Here is a 27,260-nt window from a genome sequence, read left to right as displayed (position 1 = left end):
TTTGGGGCAGATTTTTTCCTCTTTTTGGCGGCATTTTTCTGCTTGCTTGGGCAAATTTCTGCCCTAGGGCGATTTTTGGTGCAGATCTGATTTTTTTCCAGCTTGGGCGATTTTTGTTGAGTCCAATTTCTCCATCTTTAGCAACAATTTCTCTTCCAAAATTGGGCGATTTTTGTTGAGTCTGATTTCTCCATCTTTCGCAGCAATTTCTCTTCCAGAATTGGGAGATTTTATTTGGTGAAGAGGGCAATCTGATTTAAGGTCTGATTTTTGGCAAGTGTGGGCAATTTCAAGGAAGTCAAAATTCTGATTTTTGCTAGGGCATCATTATTTGAAAGAGGTTTGAAATTTTCAAAATCTGATCCGAACTTGAAGAGGGCCCGATTATTGGTAAAGGCAAATTTAAGGTAAAATTCTATTCATTTTTAGAGGTGAAGATTGGTTTTAAAGGCGGATTCTATTCCTTATTCTTGCTTGGTTCGTTTCCTTGATTTTCTTCTTGCACTCATCATCCACCACTTCATCATTCCATTGATAGGCTGAAGTTGGGAGATATAAGTGTAGACTTCATGATAGGACATTTGGAGAGGCAGAAATAAGCTAGACCACCCTAAGATTGAAGTTGGGAGATATAAGTGTAGTCCATCCTAAGGTAATGAAAAAGAAATAAGTGGTAGTCCCATCCCTAGAAAAGAAAGTTGGAGATTGATAAGTGTAGAGATATGACTTAGAGAGGCAGAAATAAGCTAGATTTCATCAATAGAAAGAAGGTTGGAGATTGATAAGTGTAGTCCATATCATTTAGAATGAAAGGGCAGAAATAAGTGTTTAGGATGGTAAATGTTAGTTCAAGCAAGAACTCAAAGGGAACGAATACCAAAAAAGACAAGGAAGACATAATGCCTAAGACCACCTTCTCAAAAGTGAGGCGAATAAGTGATACCAATATTGGTACAATGAAATGGTACAGTTGAAGGATAGATTGAAGGAAGGACAATCCCCCATGGCGAAGAAGATCTACAATAACGAAATTGTACATGCAGCGGCTTTCCCTCCTACCTTGCCTTGTCCAGAATTGGTAATGGAGTGTGCATCCCGATTTGATATTGTTACCAAGTCCATCATTTTTTATGAAGGAAAGAGTGTTAGCCAACATCAGTGGACAAGTGGTCGAAGAAGTATTTAATATTCCCTAGTATAAAGGCATGACAGTGGTAATGATGGATCAAGCGGCCAAGTTATTTCAAGATAATCAAGAGGCTTACTTCATTCATCTAAAGCAGAATTTGTTACATGAAGGCAAGAAGGGAGTCACCAAGTCATCAAAGCTCGCCAAGTTAGATTTCAAAATGGAGTACAGCGATCTTATTTTGCTTCTCAGCCGAATCATGAGCATGGCTCAAGGTATGCAATTCGAGAACTGGATGTACTTCTTTATTGATGAAATTGAAAATGGAAAGAGAAAATTTGATTGGGCTAGAATCATAAGTGAAAATTTAGAGTTGCAACTTAGGACAGTACAAAATCAAAAGCAATTCTATGTGGAGTCCTATCTTTTCTATCTGATTCTGAGACCATATGAAAATCTGGACTTAAGGCCTTAGGAGTGATCAGCAATGGGTTGGGGCAATGTTTGGTGCATGAGTGCTATCCACAGCTTCATTTGCACAACACCAAAGATTATAAGATGTTTTATGACGCCTTTTCCATGAAGACGATAAAGATATTACAAGGGACACCTGCTAAGAAGCTCTCATCGAAAGCGGAAGCAAAAGTTAAGAAGTATGGAAGTTGGTTCATCCAGTTTTTGCAATTTACATATATTATAGTAGGAAGTACAGTTTGTCCCAAGAGACTTCCAAGGTACCCACCTGATAAGGTAGTTTTGATGGAGCTGGCTAGGCAACTTGAGCATTATGACAAAATAATGAAACTTAAAGGTGAGACAGGGATTACCTTCTCATTTGGAATAGGCAATAATACTTGCCCCAATCCTATCGCCTTTGCACTTGCAGAGAAAGAATTAGAATGGTATCATCTAGGATGGTATAGAGCAAGATAGGGATTCGATCCTAATGGTCTTATCAAGGCATCTCACGAAAACACATTCAAACATATTCCTACTATAGAAGATTTTTGGGCCAATGCACAGGATGACTTTCATGTGAAGAAGCTAGCTTTCTCAAGATTGTCGGTGGGCATTATGAGGGCAATCAAATGGAGAGGCCTTGATATTCCCGATCAACTAGAAGATGATGAAAATGTGCTAAGAGAAGATTATGATACAGTAGATGGAACAAAATTGGGTCCAGTGGATTGGGATGATCATCAAGATCCTTCCTTAGAGGTAGTTACAAGGACAGTTGATCTACACACTGAGTCGTGGTACAATGAGAAGTTAAAACAATTACAAAGTTAGAAGGTACGCCTTACTTATGAGAAGATGAAACCAGAGGAAGGTCAAGCGGAGTCAATTGGACAGAAAGGTGAAGGCAGTAACCAGCAACCTAGAGCGGTTAAGAGCAAGAAAAGAAATTTGGAGGTTGAGAAAAGTAAAGAACATCAGGAACCTCCAGCAAAGAGATAGAATGTAGCATAGTGAAGGGAGAGCATAATTGAGGCTAGAGACTAAGAGGATAATGCAAGTGGACAAGGGGTCGTGGTAGAAGTGAGCTCTGATTTAGAATCGAGTGGTTACAACAACAGTATCGAGTACTCTCCTCTCTCGGAGAACCAACATGGAGGTGATATGAAAATCACTACTGATGCAGAGAATAGGCCAATTAATATTGAGGAAATAAGCCAGGCGCCCGAGGCCATTGGTAATGCTTTGCTAGTCGAATCAAATCTAGATTTGGGGAGATGCACTGCACCACTATGGTTAAGGCAAATGTTTATGCCAAGAGGCGAGGTGGTGATTGTCTGAACAGTTGAAGATATTCAAGGATTAGTGGAAAAGGATGATAGCGAGAAACAAAGACAAATTGCAAAAATGATGGCAAAGGTAATCAAAAGCGATGATGAGGGTCACCGAAAGGTTCAGATTGCTATACCAAAGGTTAGCAAGGTAGTAGATGAGATTGTAGCTCAGGAGTATGAAATAGTAGAGCATATCTTGGGAAGAATCATAGATGACATGGAATGTGAGGAGATCCAGGAAGGCATGGTTTCAATTACAGAAAGATTGAGAAAGGCAAACAAGAGGATTGTAAAGTTGGAGGCCGAAAACAAGTATTGGAGAGATTGCCAGCCTATCCTTCTGTTGCATCAGGCAACTCTTCCACAAGACAGCAGGAGCAATATAGAAGAGATATCGGCTCAACTGCATGAAGTCAAGGATTGGATCCATGATAAAATTCAAGATGGGCAAAATTTCTTGTCTTCCTTTATCTTCACATTCAGGTCATTGGTGGCTATTAGAGACAAATTCAGAACATTTGAAGGGGAGTGGAAGGATTTTCTCCCAGTCAAGGACTTAGCCATTCCCACACTATAGGCATTTATTGAGTTACCGAAAAGATATTTGGAGAGAACAAAGTTGGTAGATGAAGGAGGAATGAGTACGGTGGACTCTTGGTTTGTTGCCTTGACCATCAGATTGAGGATACTTGAAGAAATACGAAATGAAATTGCATAGCACAGCCTAGGCATTGACACTTCCATTTCAACCATGATGAGCGATGTTGGGGTTGCACTTGATTTTGAAGATATGAAAGAGGAGAATATCAATGAGACAAAATTTGGATCAAGATTGGATGAGTTGGGAAAAGTTGTCATCAAGAAGAAACATTTGGGCACTCTTGCCTCCCTTAATGCCTTTATTGGATACGCAAAAAAATATGAGAAGGATCATGAGAAGACACTGCAAGCTACAAGCAACATGATGAATTCAGCTGAGCTCAAGATGAAGCACATGTTTTGTTCTCCGATGAAGGAAATCAATAAAAGGCTAGCCAAGTTCATTGCCTTGGTTAAAAAGATGAAAGAAAAGGGTAGAATTATATTAGAAGATCATTTGATGTAAGCCCAAGTGGCAATTTCCCCTTCTTCTTGGTAGGATAGGTGTCTGATTCTGATTGGCTACTATTTTGGTGCCTTCTCATTGGTTGCCACTTTTTCTTTTTTTCATTGATCCATTGATGAGGTGGCATCTTCTCATTGGCTGATGGGGTGGCAACCCTAATCAGGGTTTCTGGGATCTAATGTGGATCGTTGATTTTGCCTCTTAATCTCTACCATTGGTTGTAATTTTGGCCCCTATATAAGGCCATTTGCTCTCACTTGTAAAGGGTTGAAGAAAATTGTTGCTTAAGATAATACCAAAATTGCCTCTCTTTATCATTGTTGTGACTTGCATGCTAATTAAGAACATTTGGTGTTATTGCATGGTTTCTACTTCCAATAGTTAAGTTAAATTTTTTTGAAGTTGCTAAAGTAGAGTTTATTTCAAGAAGTTGTTAAGAGTAAGAGTAGATGGATAGTTGCATGGTGATATTTGATAGGGATCTATAAACTAGGCCACTAGCATCCTAGCAGCTAGTTAGGAAGCCTTGTGTGGTAAACTAGTCTTTTTCCCTTGAATCATTGCATCTATGGAGGTAGAGCCGCTGGTAAGCTTTCATCAGATTCAATCCCCGTCCATTTCATAATCTTTCAATTCATAGGAGTAGGAGTAGAGTAGCAAGTAGTTTAGTAGTTGGAGTTCTGAAGAAGAAAGTTAGAAAGGAGAAGCATCATTGGCAGACACACCCTCCATCATCATCACCATCAACATTATTTGGCGCTCATATACTTTACCAAGCTAGACATCATCATCATCACAATGAGAGTCCGACAATTCTTGAATGAACAACGTAAGGCCGCCTACGTGATTAACCAACAAATCACATTAATATAACTGAGTTAGTATCCACAGGTGTAAGGAAAATTGGAGTTCTTCTCATGTCTTCATGAGTATTTACTTTTCAAGAGAGAAATTGAATGTTTGATATTCCATATCAAGTATTCAATTGCTATATGTTATGTAGTGGTACAAAACTGACATCAACATTATCTGGCGCTAGGAGGGCTGAATTGAAGTTCATTCAACAAGAATCATCAAAGGTAAAAGTCATTGGAGCATTATTGCCTCCATCGTCGTGCCATCAACATTATTTGGCACTAGGAGGGCTTGGATGATTTTCATTCTTGGATTAACTTGGAAATTCAGAGCAGAAATTGACAAGGAATGAGCTTTCAAAGTTAGATTTGAGATGAGAGATCTCTTTTAAAGTGAAAATTTAAAATAAAAAAAAATGTTAGAAAGGAGAAGCATCATTTGCAGACACACCCTCCATCATCATCGCCATCAACATTATTTGGCGCTCATATACTTTACCAAGCCAGACATCATCATCATCACAACGAGAGTCCGACAATTCTTGAATGAACAACGTAAGGCCGCCTACATGATTAACCAACAAATCACATTAATATAACTGAGTTAGTATCCATAGGTGTAAGAAACATTGGAGTTCTTCTCATGTCTTCATGAGTATTTACTTTTCAAGAGAGGAATTGAATGTTTGATATTCCATATCAAGTATTCAATTGCTATATGTTATGTAGTGGTACAAAACGGACATCAACATGCTGTAAGTGAGTATTCAAAATATTCACATAGTAGAAGGTACCAAGAACAAAGATCAAAATGCATATATAACATTCACTATTGTTATACATGGATTACTTAGTATTTTGGATAAAGTTCTGTATTAAAATAAGGTTATATCACCTGAAAGATATACTTATTGCACTGCTGTATTGATTCAACTTGAGCTTATCACAAAATGTCCTGCTTGGGCATTATCAACCAATAAATTGCAATTAGTTGATGAGGACTGCATATTTCTAATTCAAACAGATATGGAAAAAAGCCTGCCTTATAGTGCCACATGTATGTTATTTTAAGTCGGGCTTGGCAATTTTAAATTTAGGGGGGTCAACTTAATAATATGATTTTAATTAATTTAAAAAGTGTTTTTAAACACTTAATTAGAAAAACTATTCCTAAAGTCTTTTTAGAGCCGAAGGCCTGCTTTGGAGGGAAATGATCTAATATTTGTAGGCTGTGTAAAGGCAAATGTAATTTTCAAGAAAAAACACAGTTTCCTGTTATAATATTAAAATCATAAATATTCCCATCTTGGCGAGGAAATGGAGAAAGGGAAGAGTCATGCACATACATGTATTGATTGGTCAAATAGAAAAAGGGAACGATACCTCTTTGAGTGCATGATGCACTCTTAGTGTATTGATTCGTAGAGTAGAAAAAGGGAAAACACCTCTTTGAATGCCTGCTTTAGGAAATTGAAGAGACAACACCTTAGGTGCCCTCTTCAAGAAGAGGAAGAGTCATCTATTGGCCATGTGTTACATTTCTTGATTGCATGTAAAGATCAGCTAAAGGGGACATGGGAGTTGCAAGAGGCATGATGACACTATAAATGGGGGCTTGGGATACAGACTTAGGCATTCAGAGTTGAGTTGTTCAATATAGAGCTTAAGTAGCAAGGCTTGTAGCTCCAGCTTGCAGCAATATAAAATTTAAATCCAATTCTGGCTAACATTTTGAGAGTATTGTAATTTTCTATCTCCTTGGACTAGTATGAAGCAAGAATTTTCTCTTGCATTTCTTGTGTCGTTGCGTTGTTGTTGTAGGGTAGATTAGCCCTTCATCACAATTATAGTTATAGTTTAGATAGCTAACTATAAATATGTCAACAAACGGAAAAGTATATTGTTTTCAAATTTTGTTTAGTTTGCCATCCATGTTTCCCTCATCAAATATGTCCTTTTGATTGATCAAGCTTATCCATCCCACGTGTAGTCCATTCATTCCAAGGATTCCTGGCTTATTTCAGATCAGTAGTTCCACTAAGTGGACTAGACTGTTGTGGGAGGCTACATTTGGATGGCTACCTCCAAAATATATAGAGTTAGATCATTGAGAAGAGTATCTCACAATGTTGAAATGCAAGAAAATGATATATTACTGACCAATATTGTAGCGTTTCACAAATCACCAAGCATATAAGGTGTATCATCAATTCATATAATACTTGATCCAAATTCTTGTTGTTTACTTAAGCAAATACAGGGCTGAGAACTATGTCATAGACATATTCATGAACATCTTGATAAAGACCAAGTTGTTAAGAACAAAGATATGTTAGGCTTCAAAGATGTGATCAAACTGGGGATGCCCGTGAAATAATTATTTAGAGGATTGTTATTTCTTTGTTGCAACTTGCACTTAGTGACTGACTTGTGGCCTTGAGTGCTATACAACATGCTTTTAATTATTTCAGGTTATCCTGTTCACATTTTTACCACATTAGGGTTGGTTTGTCTGTGTACAATCTCTTCACCAAGCTATTGTGTACTATTTTTATTACTAGATTTATGAAATAACTGGGCACTTGCAGAATCCACTTAAATTCGTTAATACACTTATTTTTCATGTCGCTAGATATAGAGTAGATCACCTTCAAGCCTAAAATGAAGTCTTTCTAAACTTCTATAGTCAAGAATGATGTCATAATTTTTTGAGTGATGCCAGGTAAAACTTACACTTTGCATTTTTTTTCATTGTCATAGGCTTCTGTTCATGTGCCTTCTACAAAAAGAGACTGCAACAGATGTATACATGAGAATCAAAATGCAAGTAGAAAATTTATCAAGTTTGTGTACTGAAAATTATCACAAAAGTAACAGAGTACACAGTATCTGTACAGTTGCCAATTCAAGACAACAGTAAAATCAAATTCTGCTTTAAAAGTCAAACCAGGGAGATGAAAAGGTCAAACCATTTGAGAAAACAATACATACACTGACCGCCTGTGCACACTTTTGTTCTCCCAAGGTGGGTCAACAAGTATAAGGTTGAATCTATGATGAGGATAAGCTGCACAATGCCACAGATATTGTAGTAAATATGCATTGCATCTTGAGTTTTATTTGAAGCTAGGATAATCTTTCCCCAAATAAAATAGAAATATACATTCAAATGGCTTCTGTAAATTATTTGTCATTTTCCTTTGTAAGGAAAATAGCTAATGACATAATGAATTGATACTCCAGGGAAGTTAATCTTAAAGGTAAAAAAGCCATACCAGAAGGAACAAGACAACAAATAAATATTACAAAAAAAAAGAGCTATTCCTGAAATCTTCACCTGGAATAAGTCGATGAATCTGATTCATGTCAGACTTCCACCATGTTAACAGCCAACAATATAGGCCAACAATCGTGTCAGTATGGCTTTATGAATTTCAAATCGCATGATAAATGATTCCGTTATTGCATGAAGAAAAAAAATACAATCAGGGAAAGTTGTTGGTAGATGCAACATACATGAAATTGAGACATTAAATTCAAATAAGGTGGAAAAGAGAACTGCATCCTGTGTATAATTTTCCACCTTTTCTTTCTAAAACTAAAAGAAGAAAGTTTTAGTTCTGAACTACTGCTATACCATCAAAAATGAGCTATGTCGTGGTAGTATATAGCGGCTGCTGAGACATTCAGCAATTGCATCATCATTGCTCTCGTTTTCAACTAGAGTGTTGAAAAGTGAGCATGTAGCATTTTTATCTTCTTTTAGTGCAATCTCACCTGAATAATTAAAGCATAGGCATCAAACTTGGCATTCTGATTATGTGCACTGTGTATATCATTTGCACAGTTAACAACTGTTATGTATACACTGGAATATTCTTCATAGGAATAATAATAAGCAAGAAACAAGCAAATAGTATCGATACAGACACCTATGTCATGTATGTATGCATACATGTTATAAATTCAAATGACCTTGTCTAGAACAAATTTTAACCCCAATTACTAAAAACAAAAACCAGAGATGTAAAATAATGAAATGGTACAGAGGACCTTAGCTGCTCATCATCCCTATAAACAAAGACATAAAAAATGTAACCAATCTAGCTGTGAGATAATAAATTTGATCGGCACCACTGTCCCTTATCTATGATGGATTCGTATATAAATACAAATTGTGAAAGAGGATTCATAACATATTAATAACAATTACCCAATTAAAACAGAGGACAATCAATATTACATTGAATTAAATATTTTGTGCAAGAAGGTTTCTATATTTAAACAAGACCATCTAAAGCCAGTCTAGATTCCTTGTATCTTCATCAAATGTAACTCCCTCAATTCAGAACCAACATTATGACAAAAAAAATTATTGCCACTGCTGTACCTAACTTGCTCTCTAGTTGCACATAATCTCATAACATTGAAAAGACCAACTTCAACGTCTGACCATATCGTCTTAATGAAATGATAATTAATTATTGTGTTAAACAAAGGAGAGGAATGCTCCTTACATAAGCAATCACAAATCTTTCTACAACAGAAATGATCAAGAACTGAAGACAAAATAGAAAGTTACTAACTAAAGTAATTAAATGACCATTTTAAGCTAAAAATAAAAATATTACTTTAATACCCTCGGGCCTTATTTAATGGTCATTATATTAACCACACCAAGTTTGTCCCAAAATTTTACAAATTTCTGTCAAAAAGCACTGATAGATGAACTCTACAGCCAATGCAAGATCTTGAGAAATAAAAATGGTGAGTATATGCTAGTTACCTTCCAATATGACATTGGGTAACAAAGCCATCTCTCCCACTATTGTAAGACACATAAAATGAGATTAAAATCAGCTTTTCCATTACCTTTGATTTTGGTTGATAAAAAAATCAGGTAACAAATTCTGAAAACCACAATTTGTTTAAAAATATCATGCAAAATTCTGAAAACCACAATTTGTTTAAAAATATCGTGCAAAAATTCTGAATACCCATGATTAAGTCCCTCTAAACCTTCACATTTCTAAAAATTCATAGTTATGCCAAAAATTGTCAAAACACCAGATCAAAAACCCTCCATTGCATAAAAAAAATAGCCACACAGAATTTTGTAAATAAATCAAGTAAAAACTCAGTACTTTTGCTAAAGACATCATTAAACTTAGAAACCTGAGGTGCAGCCGAGCAGAAAACACACACTAGTTTTACAATAAATTGCCAAAAAAAACCAGTGCTGAATTTACCCTTCTTCATGCTAGCAGAAACCCTTGCAGGCTGGAAGATGGTCATAGTGCTAGAAACCACGTCTTTTTGGGGAAAAATATCATCAAACAACGAAAAACCCATGTTGTGTAGCACACCCTTGATTTTATTCAGGAAAAATGAAACAAAAACTGGTTGCAATATTCAGAGAAGAAAATTCCACATTTTTAATCAAAAATATTGAGTTAACAGTTTGGGTTTGTTTAATGCCTACGAGTAAAGGTAATTTAATGCATACTACTGATAAAGAGTTATAACAGATATAAGTAAGTGCAAGGCAACATCAGAAAACTGCCATATCTTCCATTAATCTCAATCAGGTTACATCAAGAGATAAGCACAACACCAATGATACAAATGATAATGATCTCTTTCGTCCAAGAATGTGTACATATAACCCGTGAGGGAGTGCGACATGAACCATCGTGCCCCTAACTACCTACCCCTCAGCCATGGTCATGAAAGACGACATAGTTAACACTTACTAACACATTTGACAACACCTATGATTATACCCGACAATATCATTCCCCCCAAAAAAGGAAGTCATCTTTGACGACACACAACAAAAATGAGACAACCATATACAATAACAAATCATGAAGGTGTGGGTAGCGGAAGTGTCTATGAAGAAGGAGAAGTTGCCAATTGTGCCCTCAGCCGATACACTTGCTCTGCCTGGAACTTGAGGTTGCTCTCTGCCATCATCTACCGCTCTCAGGCTGACTTCACCATTATAGCAGCCTCGAAGATCTCCTTATCCTTTTCTCCACCAACTCCATAGTACTCACCAAACAAGGCTCCGTGCCTTGCTACAATTGTTCCTCCAACAAAAACATAATCGCTGCCCTCTCGCTCCTCTCCTGGGCTAACCAAGCTTCTAGCTTGGCCAACATATCCCGGTTATGGGATAACTCTCCCTCCTATGCCAGCCTCTACATCTATTGGAACTAAGTAGTTATCCTCTCTCTAGCCTCTACCACTGCCAACCTTTGCACCTCAGCCCTATCTACCACATACTGAGTCCTTTGGATCTCATAATATCCATCTCTGAAGATCTGCTCAATCTTCTTGAGCATGGCCTGAGTGTGGCTATCCTACAATCTATCAGAGACACTCTAGTCATCCAACATCTTGAGTGTCTCTGTAGTGGGCCATCGCCTAGCTTGCAAACACTAACAAAACTCTGTAGCATGCCTGCCAATGACAAAAGCTAAGAGCTCCTCGATCTACTCCTCTACTAAATCATGAACCTGCGATCGTATTGATGCCACTACCCGTCAGGCACTAGCAACTATATCTACCAAGTACTCCAACTCAGAATCAATCATCTTCTCTTGAGGCCCTACTAGTTATTGTAAAGGTGGCTCAAGGGGTAGAGCCTCTCTGCCCTTATGTATCTCCTCCTACCCAACAATGATGATGTCCTCCCGAAGCACCGACTGTGGAACTATCTTTGTCTTCGATGTATGCTCAGCCTCCAAATCTATGATGGCCTTAGGTGGAAGCAACTACCCTTGAGGTGAAAAGACCGTAGAGATCACTGGGACTCGTGGCATGAGATTAAATTGGTCCAATCAAGTGCCACAGCAGCTTTTGACACGGTGCTCGCAATGGAAATCATCTCTACAACCGCATCTCTCATGAACTCCTCTCCACTAGGTTGTCTACTCTCACTACCCTGGTTCCACCAATCTCCCTAGTAGGGGTTACTCCTACTAATGCCCCTCCATCTAGTTGGCCTTTGTCACTGGAATGGGTTGTGGGGTTAGGACAATAGGCTTCCTTGTCTCTCCCAATCCTAGTATCCCCATTGAGATGGGTTGGACTAAACTCGAACTAGCAAGGGTGGGTGTGTTGGTAAATAGATTTGTCACAATAGAATTTGCCCAACGGAGTGTGTGTGGCAAACCGTTCACAACAGTTGGAGAGGCCCTTGGTATGCGGCCTTCCTCTACGTTTAGAGGGGCAGCTCCCTCGTATGATATAATTTTGAAGTTTTTCAAATAAAAGATGAAATCAAACTTTAAAAGATGAGAAAGCTCATGATGGCGAATGCACCACATGACTTCAAAGCTTTTCCGAACTACTAACTTAAAACTGCTAATACCAATGATCAAGATCTACGCTCGAAAACTATTACTAGCACAACGCTGATCCACATATTCATAAACATCTACACCATTCCGTGAGAATACTCACTACAATGAGGATCAACATTTGTAACAATTTAGATTCGAAAAGAGGGAACTCAAACTACACATTCCATTATTTTCTTGCACCAAGAACTTAAGAGGAATTTCTGATTATAAAGACAAAATCTATACATACTTTCCAAATATCATCTTTTAATCAAAATTTCAGCATGGTGTTCCCTTATTCTCTAGCCCAAAAGTCCCTTTACAAAACCCAAAAGAGCCCTTATATAGATATAGAGGTTAATAACTACCTCTTCGTGGTTAATAACCGCCTCCCAAATATGTGATTTGGGTGAGGTTAATTAACCTCAACAAAATTAACCAAGAATGACTTGATACTTAGACCTCACACCTTCTAAGAGGAAGACTGAATAAGTAATCTTTGCTGATCTCCTTTTGATATTTGAATGATTCATTCAAGTTACATTACTTTATTAATGAATGTATATCCTCCTCATGAAGAGATCAAGAGCATGTGGTGTGTACGAGTGCGCTGAAATAATCCTCTCTTCCTGCGATACGTTTCATTAACTTAATTTTCACCTAACGATTGGAGAATTCTTGGCTGTCTTATTTCTCAGTCTCTGTGAAAATGATTCATCTTATTGGAAGATCATGGAAACCCATTGCAGTGACATCTATGGATAATGGAACAGCTTTGTCACGGATCTCATGAGAATCTCTCAGCCGCTTCAATAATAAGTTTTGGTGGTAATTTGGAGCATAAAAGAGTACATTTTATGTTAGGCTCCCGCTGCAAAATTGCTCTTTTAATTTCTTTCAATTTTCCCACCAAGAATCTAACAAAGCAATCCCTGGATTCAATCCCAGTTTCTCCATGAACAAATTCTTTATCTTCCACAACCAATTGACTTCTCCCATGGTGTTCCACCATTCTCAATTCGTCCCTTCATGATCTAGTTGAACAGGTGGTCAACCAACATAATCTATTGGAGGATCTTGCTCAGGTGGAATGAGCAATTCATCCCAACTTATAAAGTATAAGTTGCCATCCAAGTCATTCCCAAAACATTCATTTGGATGAGGCCTTTCTTCCTTTTGCGGGAAAACTAAGCAGTCCATCATATGATGAAGCGTAGGAACATCAACAGCATGTAATACTCTTATGTCACCCGGGTTTAGGCATGGATTTTTTGCAACAATAACTTTGCCTTGTAATATACAATTCTTGTCCATTTCTTTGGATCCAGAATCAAAAATCCCATCATCTAAAAGCTTGGTGTTGGCCCTAGATACTTGAATAAATACCTGACCATAGTTTAAGGTCCTAGTTTCGTCCAAACATCCCATCAAGGTTCGGCCTTTTGAGACATATATTCGGCTCTTGGTTCTTAACTCTGCCATTTGACATTCTCTAAATGCTTGGAGAATCATTGAAAGATAAGGTTCAATATTCGGACTGTATTAACCCATTAGCATCTCAATCAGACACATGATCATCACCAGAGAACATCATCTGCAAAGTATTTTGTAGGCATTTCTTTGCTGACCAGCATTTGATCTAAATGGACCATTGCCTTTTCTGCATGCATTCAAAGTTCTCATCTGAAACACCCAAAGTTGACAGTAGCATGATTATTTCAACGGTTAAGAAAGACAGGCAAAAATCTGTTCCAATTAAAAAATATCCAATGTTGTATTCTTTGAATTGAACTCGAGCATACTCAGTCGCAGAGATAACTTGTGAAATGAAGTAGGATCAAGCTACAACACCTTTATAGCCACCATACCTTATTTGGAAAACTGAAGGTGGGAAAAGACCAAATTCACATATATTGGCAATCTGTTTTGCTAAACTTAAAAAAATCTTCCCAATTCCATCTGAAAAACAGTATCTGATGCCATCAATAGAGACCTCGATATTAGGAATAAGGACAAGCTCGTGCTCATGAACATTTAGTGACTTCCTGGAAGAGCTAAATGATTGCCCCATTCTTGCTGCACACTTGGCTACATTCTTGATATGCTTGAATTCGTCCATCCAATTTTTGTTGTTTTCGGCACTAATGTTGTCATTGGAAGTAAATATCCAGACTGAATTTTCCCTCAATTGACTAGCTGAGAAAGCTAGAAATTCAAACCTTTTGTTGCCTATAACAATGCCCTCTTTCAGAATAGTCAATATCCTATTATATATTTCTTTCTTTTCTTTTTTTTTTGTTGCCTCACTAGGAACCCACATTCAGTTTTAGTAGTTAAAGTGGTCGAATGGAGCTTGCCCCAGTCTTCATCAACAAAAGATACTCTAAGGAAATCATCAATATACTGTGCAAACTACCTTGTTATTCGATTTGAAGTATTAGGTTCAGGGTGCAAGTAATGTTGCCTGTTCTAAGTTCATGAATCATAATATTAAAAGAACAGGCCTTATCTGTGGTTGCAACAATTCACACATTCCACGTCTGCCTTTCCATTTTTGCCAGCATCATTTCCCTTCCATGCACTGCTTTTGTCACCCACTTCTTTCCTATTTCTCTCTCTTTGTCAATCAGTCCCTTGGCCATGTTTCTTTTCCGAAGGCACCCTTCCTGCAATAGATGGCCACTTAATTTTCTTAACCCACTCCGTGTGACTACCTTGTGTGCCTCTACCATGAATTATTATTTGAATCCATACCACTTCAAAGTCGAGAATACTTTGAACAACTTTGCCCTCATTCTTCTTCCGCTTGTCATGCACCTCACTAAAAGTCATGGGTTCTTCTTTAAGGAGGATTCCGTTTTCAATAACTTTGTCTTCCACCTTTTTCTTGAGCTTCTCATACGCCTCATTGAATGTCTTGGATTCTGCTTCAATATTATCAGGCCATGAGAATAAGAGGAAGATGAATTTACCCTCTAGGTCTTTGATTTTCACCTAAGCCGTGCTAGTGATGAGAAAGTTTATTTCCTTGGTGAGCAACAAAACTCGAAGCAATTCGGTATTGGATTTGTGATCAGCCTCAGAAAGCTCCTTCAAACGGAGGTACTGTGTTTCAGGGACATCCCTGATCATTTCCATTATTATTGCCCATTGCTCTCGTGTACATATCTGACTTCTTATGGGAGAGTTTTTAACAAGTTAATAACTGCTGTATATAGGTTAAGAAAAACATGTTTTTGGTGGCTTTTATTAACCTTTTGAAGAGGTTAAGAAAAATGCATTTTTGGAGAGGTTAATTAACCTACTCCAAAATGCGCAATCATTAACCTATTTGGGAGGTTAAGAAAAACATGTTTTTGGAGGTTATCATTAACCTTTTAAGAGGTTAATGAAAACATGTTTTTGGACATTATCATTAACCTTTGAGAGGTTAATGAAAACATGTTTTTCGAGGCTATCATTAACCTGCAATAACTTGAGGCTCAGAAGTCAGATTTTAAAAATTTCAAGTGCTGTGCGGAGCTGGGGACGAGCCAGTGACATGAAGATTTAGAAACTCAAAAGAATTCAAAAAAATAGAATGGCCATTTTAAAGCTTAAAACCAGGCAAGTTTCAAAAATTAATCATGGCTTATAAAATTGAAAGAATTTTATAGCCAGGCAACAGGGTGCAAAGTCGACTAATGTGGTGGTACTCACCACACAAGTCTCCTCAGCAACCTCCACCTCAATAGCCACATCTGACACCAAGTGCCCCTCTCTTCTACCCTCAGTGACCTGCGATGTCTCCTCTTAATCCTATTCACTACTATCATCATCCTCTTCGCCCTCTGTCTCATACTTGCTTTCAAATTCTACCATCTACTTCTTTTGCTTCTTGGTTGAACTTCCTCTGGGCATGGTGTGATACATAAAATATCTAGTATTGAAGTGTCGTGAACTCCTCCATCCTTAGCCAAAACAGTCACCCAATCATATACTATGCCATTCCGAAGTCCATTCATTAGGGCAATTGGAGCAATAGCAATATCGAAGGTGCATATGGCCCCTATCAAACAACTCTTGAAAAGACATTGCCACTCACCTTGCTGAAGATATGACTTCTTCACACCCCTCCACTTACTTGCATGAATCAAACTTTCCCATTCTGTTGCCATGAGGTTGTCTCGGCATATCAACTGGAGAAGTGTGTTGCACATGTCTGGTGCTACTTTTGTGCCTTATGAATCTTTTTCCCTTTCTTTCTTGGGATACCAAAAACTTAGTGAATTTCCCTACCCCAAATGATATAGTAATCTCATGATGCTAGTAAACAAATATCGACTGGCGTTGGAACCTATCATAGGCACTGATTATAGCACATAGGACCCCCTCAATGTCTTGTATGCAAAAGATGAGCATTTGAATTTCTCAACAAACTTGCATGTGCCTCAGGTGTTCCTTGATGTGGTCATTTTGGGGTGTACCCATCCACCATTTCCTGCATTCAACTCTATTCAACCCTTCAAATGTGATGGTATCCACAGTATTATCTTCCTTTGTTGTTTGCACGTACAAGTTGCACCCTTGGCCGCGTCTTAACCTTCTTTGTTTTAATCCTCCCACTATCCATTTTTCCTGCAATTTTCACACCCAACGGTAGTCCAGTGGTGGCTCTATTAGTGGAAGAGAATGTGCCAAGTAATGGTCTCAGTTATCAGAGCACTGGGTTCAACACTGAAACCTAGGGTCTAGCACTATTTTTGAAAAACTGAAAATGTAAATGTTAAAAAAGGATTTATTTTTGCATATCTAGATACTGCAATCAAAACTGGAAAAACACAATGGAAAATCATTCAGAATAGCCAGGAAGGCTGAAATGATATGAAATGGACAAATGTATAAACTATGATAGCACAGAGTCAAAACCTAATTATATGATAGCATAGAGTCGAAACCTAATTAAAAAGTAAAAGGATTGGCAAGCTGAGTGGTGGAGATTGGGTTTGACGACCCAAAATTTGAAATCCTTGGCCAAGGTGGATTGTCCATACGCTTCAGTTATTTTGTCGAATAACTGTTGGGACTTTAATTAGGCAGATTTGCCGGAACAATTGATCTTGTTGATTGTCCAGACACTTCAGTTATTTTGTCGAATAACTGTTGGGACTTCAACCCACCTGATTACTCAGATGGCAGGACCAGAATGTTACATATGCCTTATCCCTGGTGGGAGGGCCATTCTTTGTCGAGAATGAGAAGATTAAAAAGGGTCCCAATGCCGAGACTTGCGCAATTCAAATACAGTTTATAATCTTGATAAAATGTTATCTAAATTCATCATGAACGGGTTTGTCGACCCAAATTAATGACAAAAATAAATTGTTACCTATTTGAACTTGAACTGAAGGAAAACAAAACTGTGAACCATGATCCTTTCTGATGTTGGTTAAACGACAAGATCATTATGTGCTCTAGTAAGGAGTAAACACTTACAATGCTTGTTTACAGATGTAAACTTTTGATGAGATGGGCATGGAAGCCTAAATCACAGAAATGGGAAAGATGAATTTCCAAGTATTTACAAATAAATGATGAGAATCTTATGAATTGTTTCAGATGCCTATGATCTTGATTAGATTTATGATGATCTTGCATAGTATATCATGATTTTACCCTTTGACACATTGTTATACATGTATAATACACATGCGATGTATTATTGAGCTGTTGTATATTGTTTTGGAGATATCCTATCATGAAATGGTTATTCTAATGAAATATTGGGCTTGAAGGCCAAGGTTGCAATGGAAAAACATGGATTCACTAACCTATTACAGGTAATCTGTAAGTTTGCATGAAAGATCTATCCATTAATGAGGGCCATATGCCAGATGGTACATATGTGTGATTTAAATTATGATCAAGTTATGATCTAGAACTTGCTGGTTGAAGAACTTCTATTTTTGAATACTTATCTTACTTTCAATAGGTGAACCTTGAAATTCCTCTTAAAATGAACATATCAATATGAAATCAAAACTAATGATATGGTGAGTGTCTACATGAGTATGATAGGAAAATGAAATAGAAACAACTCAATTGATGACCACCATTATAGTAAAGTAAACTCAGGTGAGTGTGTGTTCAATTTTATGTTACCATGCAAGTATCTTTCTAGAAACTGTAAAGTAAAAATGGATCTTGAGTTTCGATTATGATTTTCATTCTGACCCAATTGAGAAAAGAAATGATATCACAATGTTATATATATATATATACACACACATATATATCTCATATTTGGAATATCCTTTTAGTGCTTAAATTGCAGAGGTCATCGAGGACGATGAACCACAAGGGGAATGGTACGTTACATTCCAATTTTAAAATACTCCTTTATAATGTTCATTGCAATTTCCAGTTCATCGAGGATGATGAACCACAAGGGGAATGGTATGTTACATCCCAATTTTTGATCTAGCTTGAAATATAGTCGTTGAGGTTCGCATGAAGTCAGTTGGCAGTTTAATTTGATATAATCTGGCGAAATGGTAAGATAGTTGGTCGTTATGATTTCTAGTGCAGATGACATGTTAGTTGATCGTTAATTGCGAATTCATGGAATTAAGATGAAAGGTTAATTGTTATGATTATTTATGATTTTCTAATTTATAATTTAACTACAGAGAAATTCTTTGTAGGGAGCATGTCGAAGGGGTGGAAGCATTGTTAGAAAAGAATTAGGCAGGGCATCACCATCACCATCACTGGGCAGACAAGTAGAGTACCTAGCGATTTAAAATAGGATACATCAGTGGAACTGCATGAGCTATTTAAATAAATGATTTAAATAATTGAGTTAAATTATAAAATTTATCTTAAAGGATTTTAATATATATCTTTCATTATATTATTTTAATTAATATTTATAAACATGCATATAATATATAAATGATTTGGCACCATTATAATTTAATAAAATGATGTTTATATGAACCTATAAGATTATAATAATATTCATAATTTAATAACGTTTGGATTATAACTCTATTTTATAATTCCTTGCTTTAAGCCAATTAGCACTTGATTTGGAATCAATTTAATATTTGGCATTTGGAACTATTTTATAATCTTTTCCCTTTTTAATTGTTTCTTCTCTTTTATGTTTTTAATAGATTTATTACTTAGGAATCTAAGTCGAATTTATGATTGGAATTCGTAAGGTTTATTGTAACGGATGGAAGCCGTAGAGTTGGGCTCTTATTATTTATTAATTAAGTGATGTTGCTTATTAGTTTTTAATAATTAAAATAACTTTTAAAAACCTTTTATCTTCTTTTCTTTCTTTCTTTTCCTTTAGCCGATTGATTAAAGATTTCAAGCATAATCTTGGTAACTGTTGGGTAGCCATATGGTCAGCACAACTTTATTTATGCAACTTTTGTCGTATCTTGGATTCATCTCTACCTTCAGCTATCTCCTTACATCTCTGGCCAAGTTTCTTATTCCAGAATTCCGGAACTTCTTAAGATAGAAGTTCTTCCTCTTTGAACAATCCAAAAACCAGTACTACACACTAAAGATCTCAAGTGTGAAGACTTAGAGCTAGGTAGGTGGACTTTCTCAGGTGTCGGCCTTCCAGAGTGCATTGCCAAAGGAGTCACGTAAGGATTGATTATGTTATTTTTCCTTGCCAATAAGAATGCTAAGTTTGCATAGGAGCTGAATCAAACAAATACATATGTAATTTATTCCTGGTAGATATTATGTATCATTCATCTTCTCATAATGAGAACCCGAACTGTGCATATGAATTCCATAACCGAACTACGCATATGAATTATGTATTCCATCTGACTTTTATATAATAGGAAAGTAATAATGGAAGCCATCTGCTATAGTACATTTAAATCATGCAAGATCAATTTGACTGCCATAGTGAATTTCAATATGAGTCTGTATCATCTATATATTTTCAGAATATGCAATAATGTTGTAATTCGTCCTGGGATGGCTTTTCTCTTTCTGATCAAATTTATTATGCAAATAGAAATAATGTTTATAACTGAGATAGGCTAATATTCAATGTTAAGGATGTTAGGAAAGGATAGATGTGTTTACACCATTTGTATTATTCATTTGAGTATCATGCTGTAAACTCAGATAAAGGTGTTTAAATCGAAATACATCCAAATTTGATATGACATTGAAATTAAAAAGTCTGTTCTCTTAATCTTTCTTTTATATATATATATATCCGAATATGTAGAAGCTTCTTGAATATTTTCGGATCCATGATAAGGAAGTAAATCAACCCAGTTTAAAATCAGGTCCATCCTGAAAAATATAATTAACTAAGAATGAGATAATGAAACCAGAAGGAAATCACCAAGTAAGATGTCAGAATGTAGTGAAGAAGTTGTAAAATATCATTGTGATCTTTAACATGATAACACCTAGGAATCACTGGCTAGGAGGCCTGAAGAGGGTGAGGAGGTGAGGAAAGAATCATCAATAATATGAACCAGTATTATCAGTTATGACATTTTAATATATTTCATTTAATATGAATTAAATAATAGCTCATACATATTCCTATTATGTTGATCTCCTGCTGCCAACTCCTATGGCGCGTTATATATCATGATGCCCAGTGGATGGAATGATGTTCCCTATCAATTCTGGGTAGGGAGGGCCTTTCTCATTAGAGATCGTGTGGGGATATATTGTGGTCCGAGGTTGGGTGGTTAAGCCCCTGACAATGTTTCACCCCTCTCAAGATGTCAAATGTGCGTCGGACAGAGATAAGCCATGCATTCAATTGTTTTATCGGAAAACAGGTATTATCATTTTTATTTATGTGGAGGTAAGATTAAACTGAAGTAATTCATTGTTATCATCATATTACTTTCATATATATATGATTAATGAATATAAGTATATTTTCTAATCTTGAGATACAGTCATAGTAAAGTAATCGGAAGGAAAAGAAATCCGAAGCCCTAATTGATTGGGTGACAGCTGGAACCTTAAATGATACAGTGGTATTGGAAGCCCTAGTTGAATCCGTGGTCGCAAAAGCCCTAAATTGAATCCGTCATTGCGGAAGCCCTAAATTGAATTTGTGGTCGCGGAAGCTCTAAAATGAATCCATTGTATTGGAAGCCCTAACTGAGATAGTGGTATCAGAAGCCCTAAATGAACCGAAGGTAAACAATGCCCTAATTGATACAGTGATATGTGATGCCCTAATTTAAAATAATAGAAGTATTTAATTTGATTTTAAGATAGTGGTTTTTAGAAGATAATTGTCATATGAAATTGTTATAGTGTATTTGTGGACTAACTCGGGTGGTTGTAGAAGCATTCCTAGTTTGATTCGAACTCAGTTTTTCCGAGGTATGTGGTTTCCAATTTTTGTAGTAATTTCATTTGATGGTAAATCAAGTTTTTAGTTAAGAAATTTTGTATTACTGTTTTTAACGGTAAATCTTATTCACATGAACATGAATGATATAATTGTCTTCATATGAAACGAAGTAGCAACTGTATTTCCTTGAATATGATTGATGTTAATTTAGACCTGGGAAAACTGGATGTTACACCCTCCCTTGTATAATTGGTTTATTCACCAGGTACATCAGCGCCTGGTGGTCCACATAGAACATGACCAACATTGCCAACATGTAATGCCTAAACTATTGTACAACGTAAACCATTATGAGGTCCTCCTGCTCCATCGTACCGTAATTCTTCTCTACCCTTGATAGTGAATATCACTGAAGAAAGAAGCCAACCAAATCAAAATTTGTGTTGACTTCAAATACCTCAATGCCGTCACCATAAAGGCTCCCTTCCCCAACCTAAAGATAATTACTGCTTCAAGCATATGCTAGATTTCCTCATTTACCTTTGTTGCATAGTTTTTGTTCATCCTATACAAGCTTTTTCGCATAGGTATTGTGCTTGGTAGCAAAGTAATACAGTGAACAGAGAGATTTTGTGGTACACCCTTAAGGTCTTTATAAGTCCATGAAGTACATCCTTGTATTCCAGAAAGATTTTAAATGCCACAACCTTTATCATGGGATTCCAATAATCCCCTACTAGTATATTTTGTGGATTTCCCTCATTCCTGAGATTGGTAATCTGCAAGGATAGTTCTTCATTATTAATTGGTTTTCCTACATCAAATTTATGGGCTAGACTTTGTCGTCCCCCCCCCCCCCCCCCCTTCTTGTATTCCCCTATATCAGGAACACATCTTTCTCCAAAACTTGTTCTATTTCCTCCACCCCTAACATCTAACTATAAAAGAGCTCGTATTCTTCCATCTGCCAATGGAAGAGTCTAATTATCGAGCTTGATTCATCCTTGAACATTCCCCCAGCTCTAGAACATCTTCATCATTAGGCTCCATTCGATTTCCTCTTTCATCCACTCTGTCAGACTTCAACCCTGAAAAAGATGCAATCTCTTCACTAACCATCTGGGTACAAAGGTGAATGAAAAACTTCTGCCTGTCACTTTCCATCAAGAGAGTGGTTTTCTTCCAATTGTGATTGACCTTCATCGTCACTAAGCATGCCCTACCAAGAATGGTGTCATATCCCTTCTTTTTTAGCGGAATCATAAACAAATTCAACACAAACAGTTGCATTCATATGGTAACCTGTTGGGCCATTATTGTCCCGAGGGATTTGATTCCCTATTGATCAATACTCGGTAACTTGAATGCCAAGGGCCACATGGTAGGTTTCCTAAATTTCTTAGACATCTCCTCCGAAAGGACATTTACCCTAGACCAATCATCCATGATGATGTTCATCAAAATAGTTTTGAGGATGCTCATCTCTACAATCGCAAGTTGTCAGCCATTATATACTGCCACTAACATAGGATCCATTACAAACCCACCAGAAGCATGTAATGGTTGTATGTTGTTGGTTTGTGCAGTGGTGCTAGGTTGTAGGAACAAGGTACACAATAGTGTTATCCTTGATTGAGGCATGGTATGAAGGAGATCTTGGATTTTGACCAGTACCTACATTTGTAACATTTGCCTTAATATATTACTATCCACTTTTGTTTTCCTAGAAGTGCCTACCTTGTCATGTGTATCCTTTCGTACCTTCATTGCTTTCTCAATCTCCTCTCTAGCCTCTCACACCCTCTGTTTCTCAGTATGAGAATCAGGGTATGTGGCTTGTATAGCTTGGGTTCGAGGAACGGTAAGCACTTTCTCTTCACCCATCTCTCCCTCGATGTTGAGAAGGTTAACACCATGTTACGGATAGTTAGCATCCTCATGATCTCCAAGGCCGCACCATTTGTACAACTTTTGTGGTGTGTCTTCGTTTTGGCAATCTTGGGCAAAGTAACCCCACTGATTGCACAACCAACACTGAATCATCAGTCGTCCCTTAGAATCATATTGTATTTGACTCCTATTGCAATTGTTATTACTTCCTCTCCTTCCATGTCAATTATTTCAAAACCCACTAGATGATGCATTATTGTTTGCCTATTATGTAGTGTTTTTTGCCCTAGAGGTAGACGGTTCCTATATAAAGAGCACTTGTTGGCCCATAACCTGGCAAATGTCACAAAATTCTTTTCTAGGGCACAAACCCTTTGTGTTCGTTCTCCATACACTTAGTATACACCAGTTCTCCCTCATTAGTTTGTCTCGTGTTCCCTTTCATCACTTTAAATTTCTTCAACATTCATTCCATATCCTTTTGGAGAGCCTACACCTTATTCGACTAGTCCTCATTGTTGCTCTCTCTGGATTTGTCATCACTCTCCGACGAGGACTTGCTCCTCTCCTTATTAGAAGTTTTTTCTTCACTCTCAAGGTGCATGGCTGTGTTATAGGCATTTGCATATGACATGGGTGGTACTATCTTCATTTTCTTCCTGAGGAAAGGGTTTAATCCCTCCACAAACCATCGCTTTTTGAACTCATTGTCCAATTGACTCTACATCTTTCTGAGAAGCTCTTTGAGCCTCCGATCGTATGCCCTTATAATTTACCTTCTTCCCTTGCTTTTCACTATAGATTTCAGAAACTATTTTATTGTGGTTCTGAAGCAATCAAAACTCAATCTGAAATTCCTTTCTTAGGTCATCCCATGAGTTTATTTTCGCTTTGTCCATATTGGAATACTAATCAACAAAAGCTACTCTTAGGGTCGTTGGAAACTAGTGGACCTATTCATCCTTGTCTATGACTCCATTTGTCCTACAAATTGTTTCGTAGGTCCCGCAATGCCTTACAAGATCTTCCTTGCCATTGCCAGTAAATATTGGTAGTTTTGCTTTTGTGATAGGTTTCTACTTATGTTACCTCTATTTTGTTGTACTCTTGAATTGGTTGGGTTGGAGCCTAACAGGTTCTGTTGACTACTATATGGTCCTTCTGACACTCCTTGCCGCCCTAGCTTCTTTGACGTCCCTGGCCTCTTCTTCCCCCTTCCTTCAGCGTTCGCTTGCCTCAATGTGCGGTATAAGGGTTAAATTCCCATCAGCTCCTTGTCTCCTCTTCAAGTCGTCGCTGCCTTACTAGCGTTGTCTACTGTACTCCTGGCAGTATTCTTGCCTACCATACTGTTCTCCTTTGGCTTCTTCACCTTCGGCGTCACCAGCATGGTTTCCTTCCACCAACCCTTCCAGTAGTCCTTTGTGAAGTCTCTTCAACTATCTCCTTCATTCTACCTATTGTAGTACTGATTTAGCCCTCTGAATAGCCTCACTCTTCTTTATATATTCATTTCTACTTTTATCTTTATTTAACTAGTTTGGCATGAATTCTTCTCATGTATGAAAATGAAAAAACACATGACATAAACAAGAACACTATTACTTCATTATTTGAATAAAATACATGTCACCAGCATGACATAATCATGACATTGTTGTGTTCTCTTTATTCAATTTCCCTTCAGAGAGTCTAGTTCATGGTTTGTTTCCGGTGTGTTTCATCTTGTTCCTCCCTTCAACAATGGTAGTTTTGCAGGATTTGTTGCCTTAGATTCTCCCAATTGACTTCCTCTTGTCAGTGTTTGTGCCAACAATTAAGGGAGATGGCACATCAAACAATCCACCCTTGGACTCACTCTGACGACACTCTGCACGACACTCTCTAGTACTTCTTCTCATGCAGCTTCACTCCTCACATGGGTTTTATGGATGCCTAGAGTAGTGAGATGAAGTTGGTTGTCAAAGCCCATTCGCCTCTGTAGAGTTTTAGGTCCTCGTCTTTTTGCTCCTAACGGCTACTTTCACCATAGTTTATTGGTTGCTCCATTGCTTTTTGTTCACCATTCACACACCATTGCTTCTCGATTGCCTTCAATTCTCCCAATTGACTTCCTCTTGTCAGTTCTGAAGAACAAAGAATGTTTGTGCCAACAATTGAGGGTGATGGGACATCAAACAATGCACCCTCGGACTCACTTTGACGACACTCCACATGGCACTCTCTAGTACTTCTTCTTGTGCAACTTCTGTCCTCACGTGGGTTTCAATAGATGCCTAGAGTAATAAGATGAAGTTGGTTGTCAATGCCCGTTCGCCTTCATAGATTTTTAGGTCCTTGTCTTCTTGCTCCTGATGGCTACTTTCGCCATAGTTTATCGGTTGCCCCATTGCTTTTCGTTCACCACTGACACACTGTTGCTTCCCAAGGTCATAGAGACAATGATGCTAAATGTTTACTACCTATGGTTAAAGGTAATTTAATACATACTACTAATAAAGAGTTATAACAAATACAAGTAAGTGCAAGGTAACATCAGAGAACTGCCATATCTTTCATTAATCTCAATCAAGGTTACATCAAGTGATAAGCACAACACTAGTGATACCAATGATATTGATCTCTTTTATCCGAGAGAGTGTACATATAACCCTTAAGGGGATGCAACATGAATCGTCACGACCATAACTACATAACCCTTGGCCATAGTAATGATTGACGACATAATTAACACTTACTAACACATTTGATGACACGTGATTATACCCGACAACTAAGTTTAGGTTCAAGTTCAAGTTCGAAGAATTGGGTTTCCCATATGACAAAGTTTTGAAAAGGGATTTGGGTTCTTTAGTACAAAAACATAATATGTGTGTGTACATATATGTATACATCCATTTACATATATGTATACATATGTATCATATACATATATGTGTGTGTGTGTACATACATACATGTACATATGTCACAGTGATAGAAATTACGATTTTTGTGGGAAGAAAATCATCAAAAAATGAAAACCCATGTTGTGTTGCACAACCTTGATTTTATTGAAGAAGAATCAATCAAAAACTAATAGTAATATTCAAAGAAGAATATCCCACATTGTTTAACTAAATTGTCGGTTTGGGTTTAAGTTCAGGTTTAGATTCAAAGAACAATTTTCCATGTACGACAAAAAGCCTTGAAAAGGGATTTGGGTTCATTTGGGTCCGGTAATTAAATAAATGTATAAATTCTATATATCTATATATATACACATAATATATGTAGATATATTTATATGTGTGTGTGTGTGTGTTTATATATACACACAAGTATGCAACGTAGAAGCATGAATCAGGATTAGAATCACATAGTATCATAAAAACAACAAAAACACTATAAACATGTAATCATAACATTAATCAAAATACTAAAATGATAATATTGAGTTCAAGTATCATTGTTTTGGCTTTCAACAATTGGAACTCTATTCTAAGTCTCAATCATCTAATTGATTATCAATGTGCATTGGCATAGAGCATTTGGCAATGTAAGGTTCTTTGATTAAAAATCACAGATGTTCATTTATAGAAAATCTTAAGTTTTTGATTGGTTTTCTTGATAGAATTCATTTTTTGGATGAGTTTTTTAACAGTAATTGTGGGTTTTTTCTGTTGGAGATTGAGAGTTTTTACTAAAAATGGGTTTCAGTGATTTTTTGCTACGAGTTTGATTCACCTGTTGGGGACCTTGGTTCGGCTAGGGTTCAAATTGGTTCTTGGTCGAGGTCCATTTCACCTGTG

The 27,260-nt window shown here is 37.1% G+C and overlaps 1 protein-coding gene and 1 pseudogene across 8 annotated transcripts in view; both read right to left on the bottom strand.

Moving 5' to 3' along the window:
* The window catches only part of LOC149563915 (Methyltransferase MT-A70 family protein), a 140,920-nt gene that overhangs the window by 8,706 nt on the left and 104,954 nt on the right, over positions 1-27,260 (bottom strand). For 4 of the 8 annotated variants that reach the window (XR_016364126.1, XR_016364125.1, XM_089827022.1 and 1 more), the window contains exons 3-6: positions 9,665-9,703; positions 8,516-8,655; positions 8,216-8,249; positions 7,870-7,945 (exon numbers count right to left, since the gene is read on the bottom strand). Coding sequence is in view for 6 of the 8 variants with exons in the window: in XM_089827022.1 (XP_089683148.1) it covers positions 7,870-7,945; positions 8,216-8,249; positions 8,516-8,655; positions 9,665-9,703 (289 nt within the window). In the remaining 2 variants the exon portion in view is untranslated. The remainder of the gene's footprint in view (positions 1-7,869; positions 7,946-8,215; positions 8,250-8,515; positions 8,656-9,664; positions 9,704-27,260) is intronic. The other 4 variants (XM_089827024.1, XM_089827023.1, XM_089827027.1 and 1 more) reach the window with 3 other exon arrangements.
* The window catches only part of LOC149563916 (putative RNA-dependent RNA polymerase 1), a 38,180-nt pseudogene continuing 24,161 nt past the window's right edge, over positions 13,242-27,260 (bottom strand).

Source organism: Cupressus sempervirens, chromosome 4, assembly GCF_028749045.1.
Source record: "Cupressus sempervirens isolate cs-2001-9-10 chromosome 4, ASM2874904v1, whole genome shotgun sequence".
NCBI classification, from domain to species: Eukaryota; Viridiplantae; Streptophyta; class Pinopsida; order Cupressales; family Cupressaceae; genus Cupressus; species Cupressus sempervirens.
The sequence above is the reverse complement of the archived record's forward strand: the minus strand, read 5'-3'. Positions and strand labels throughout refer to the sequence as shown.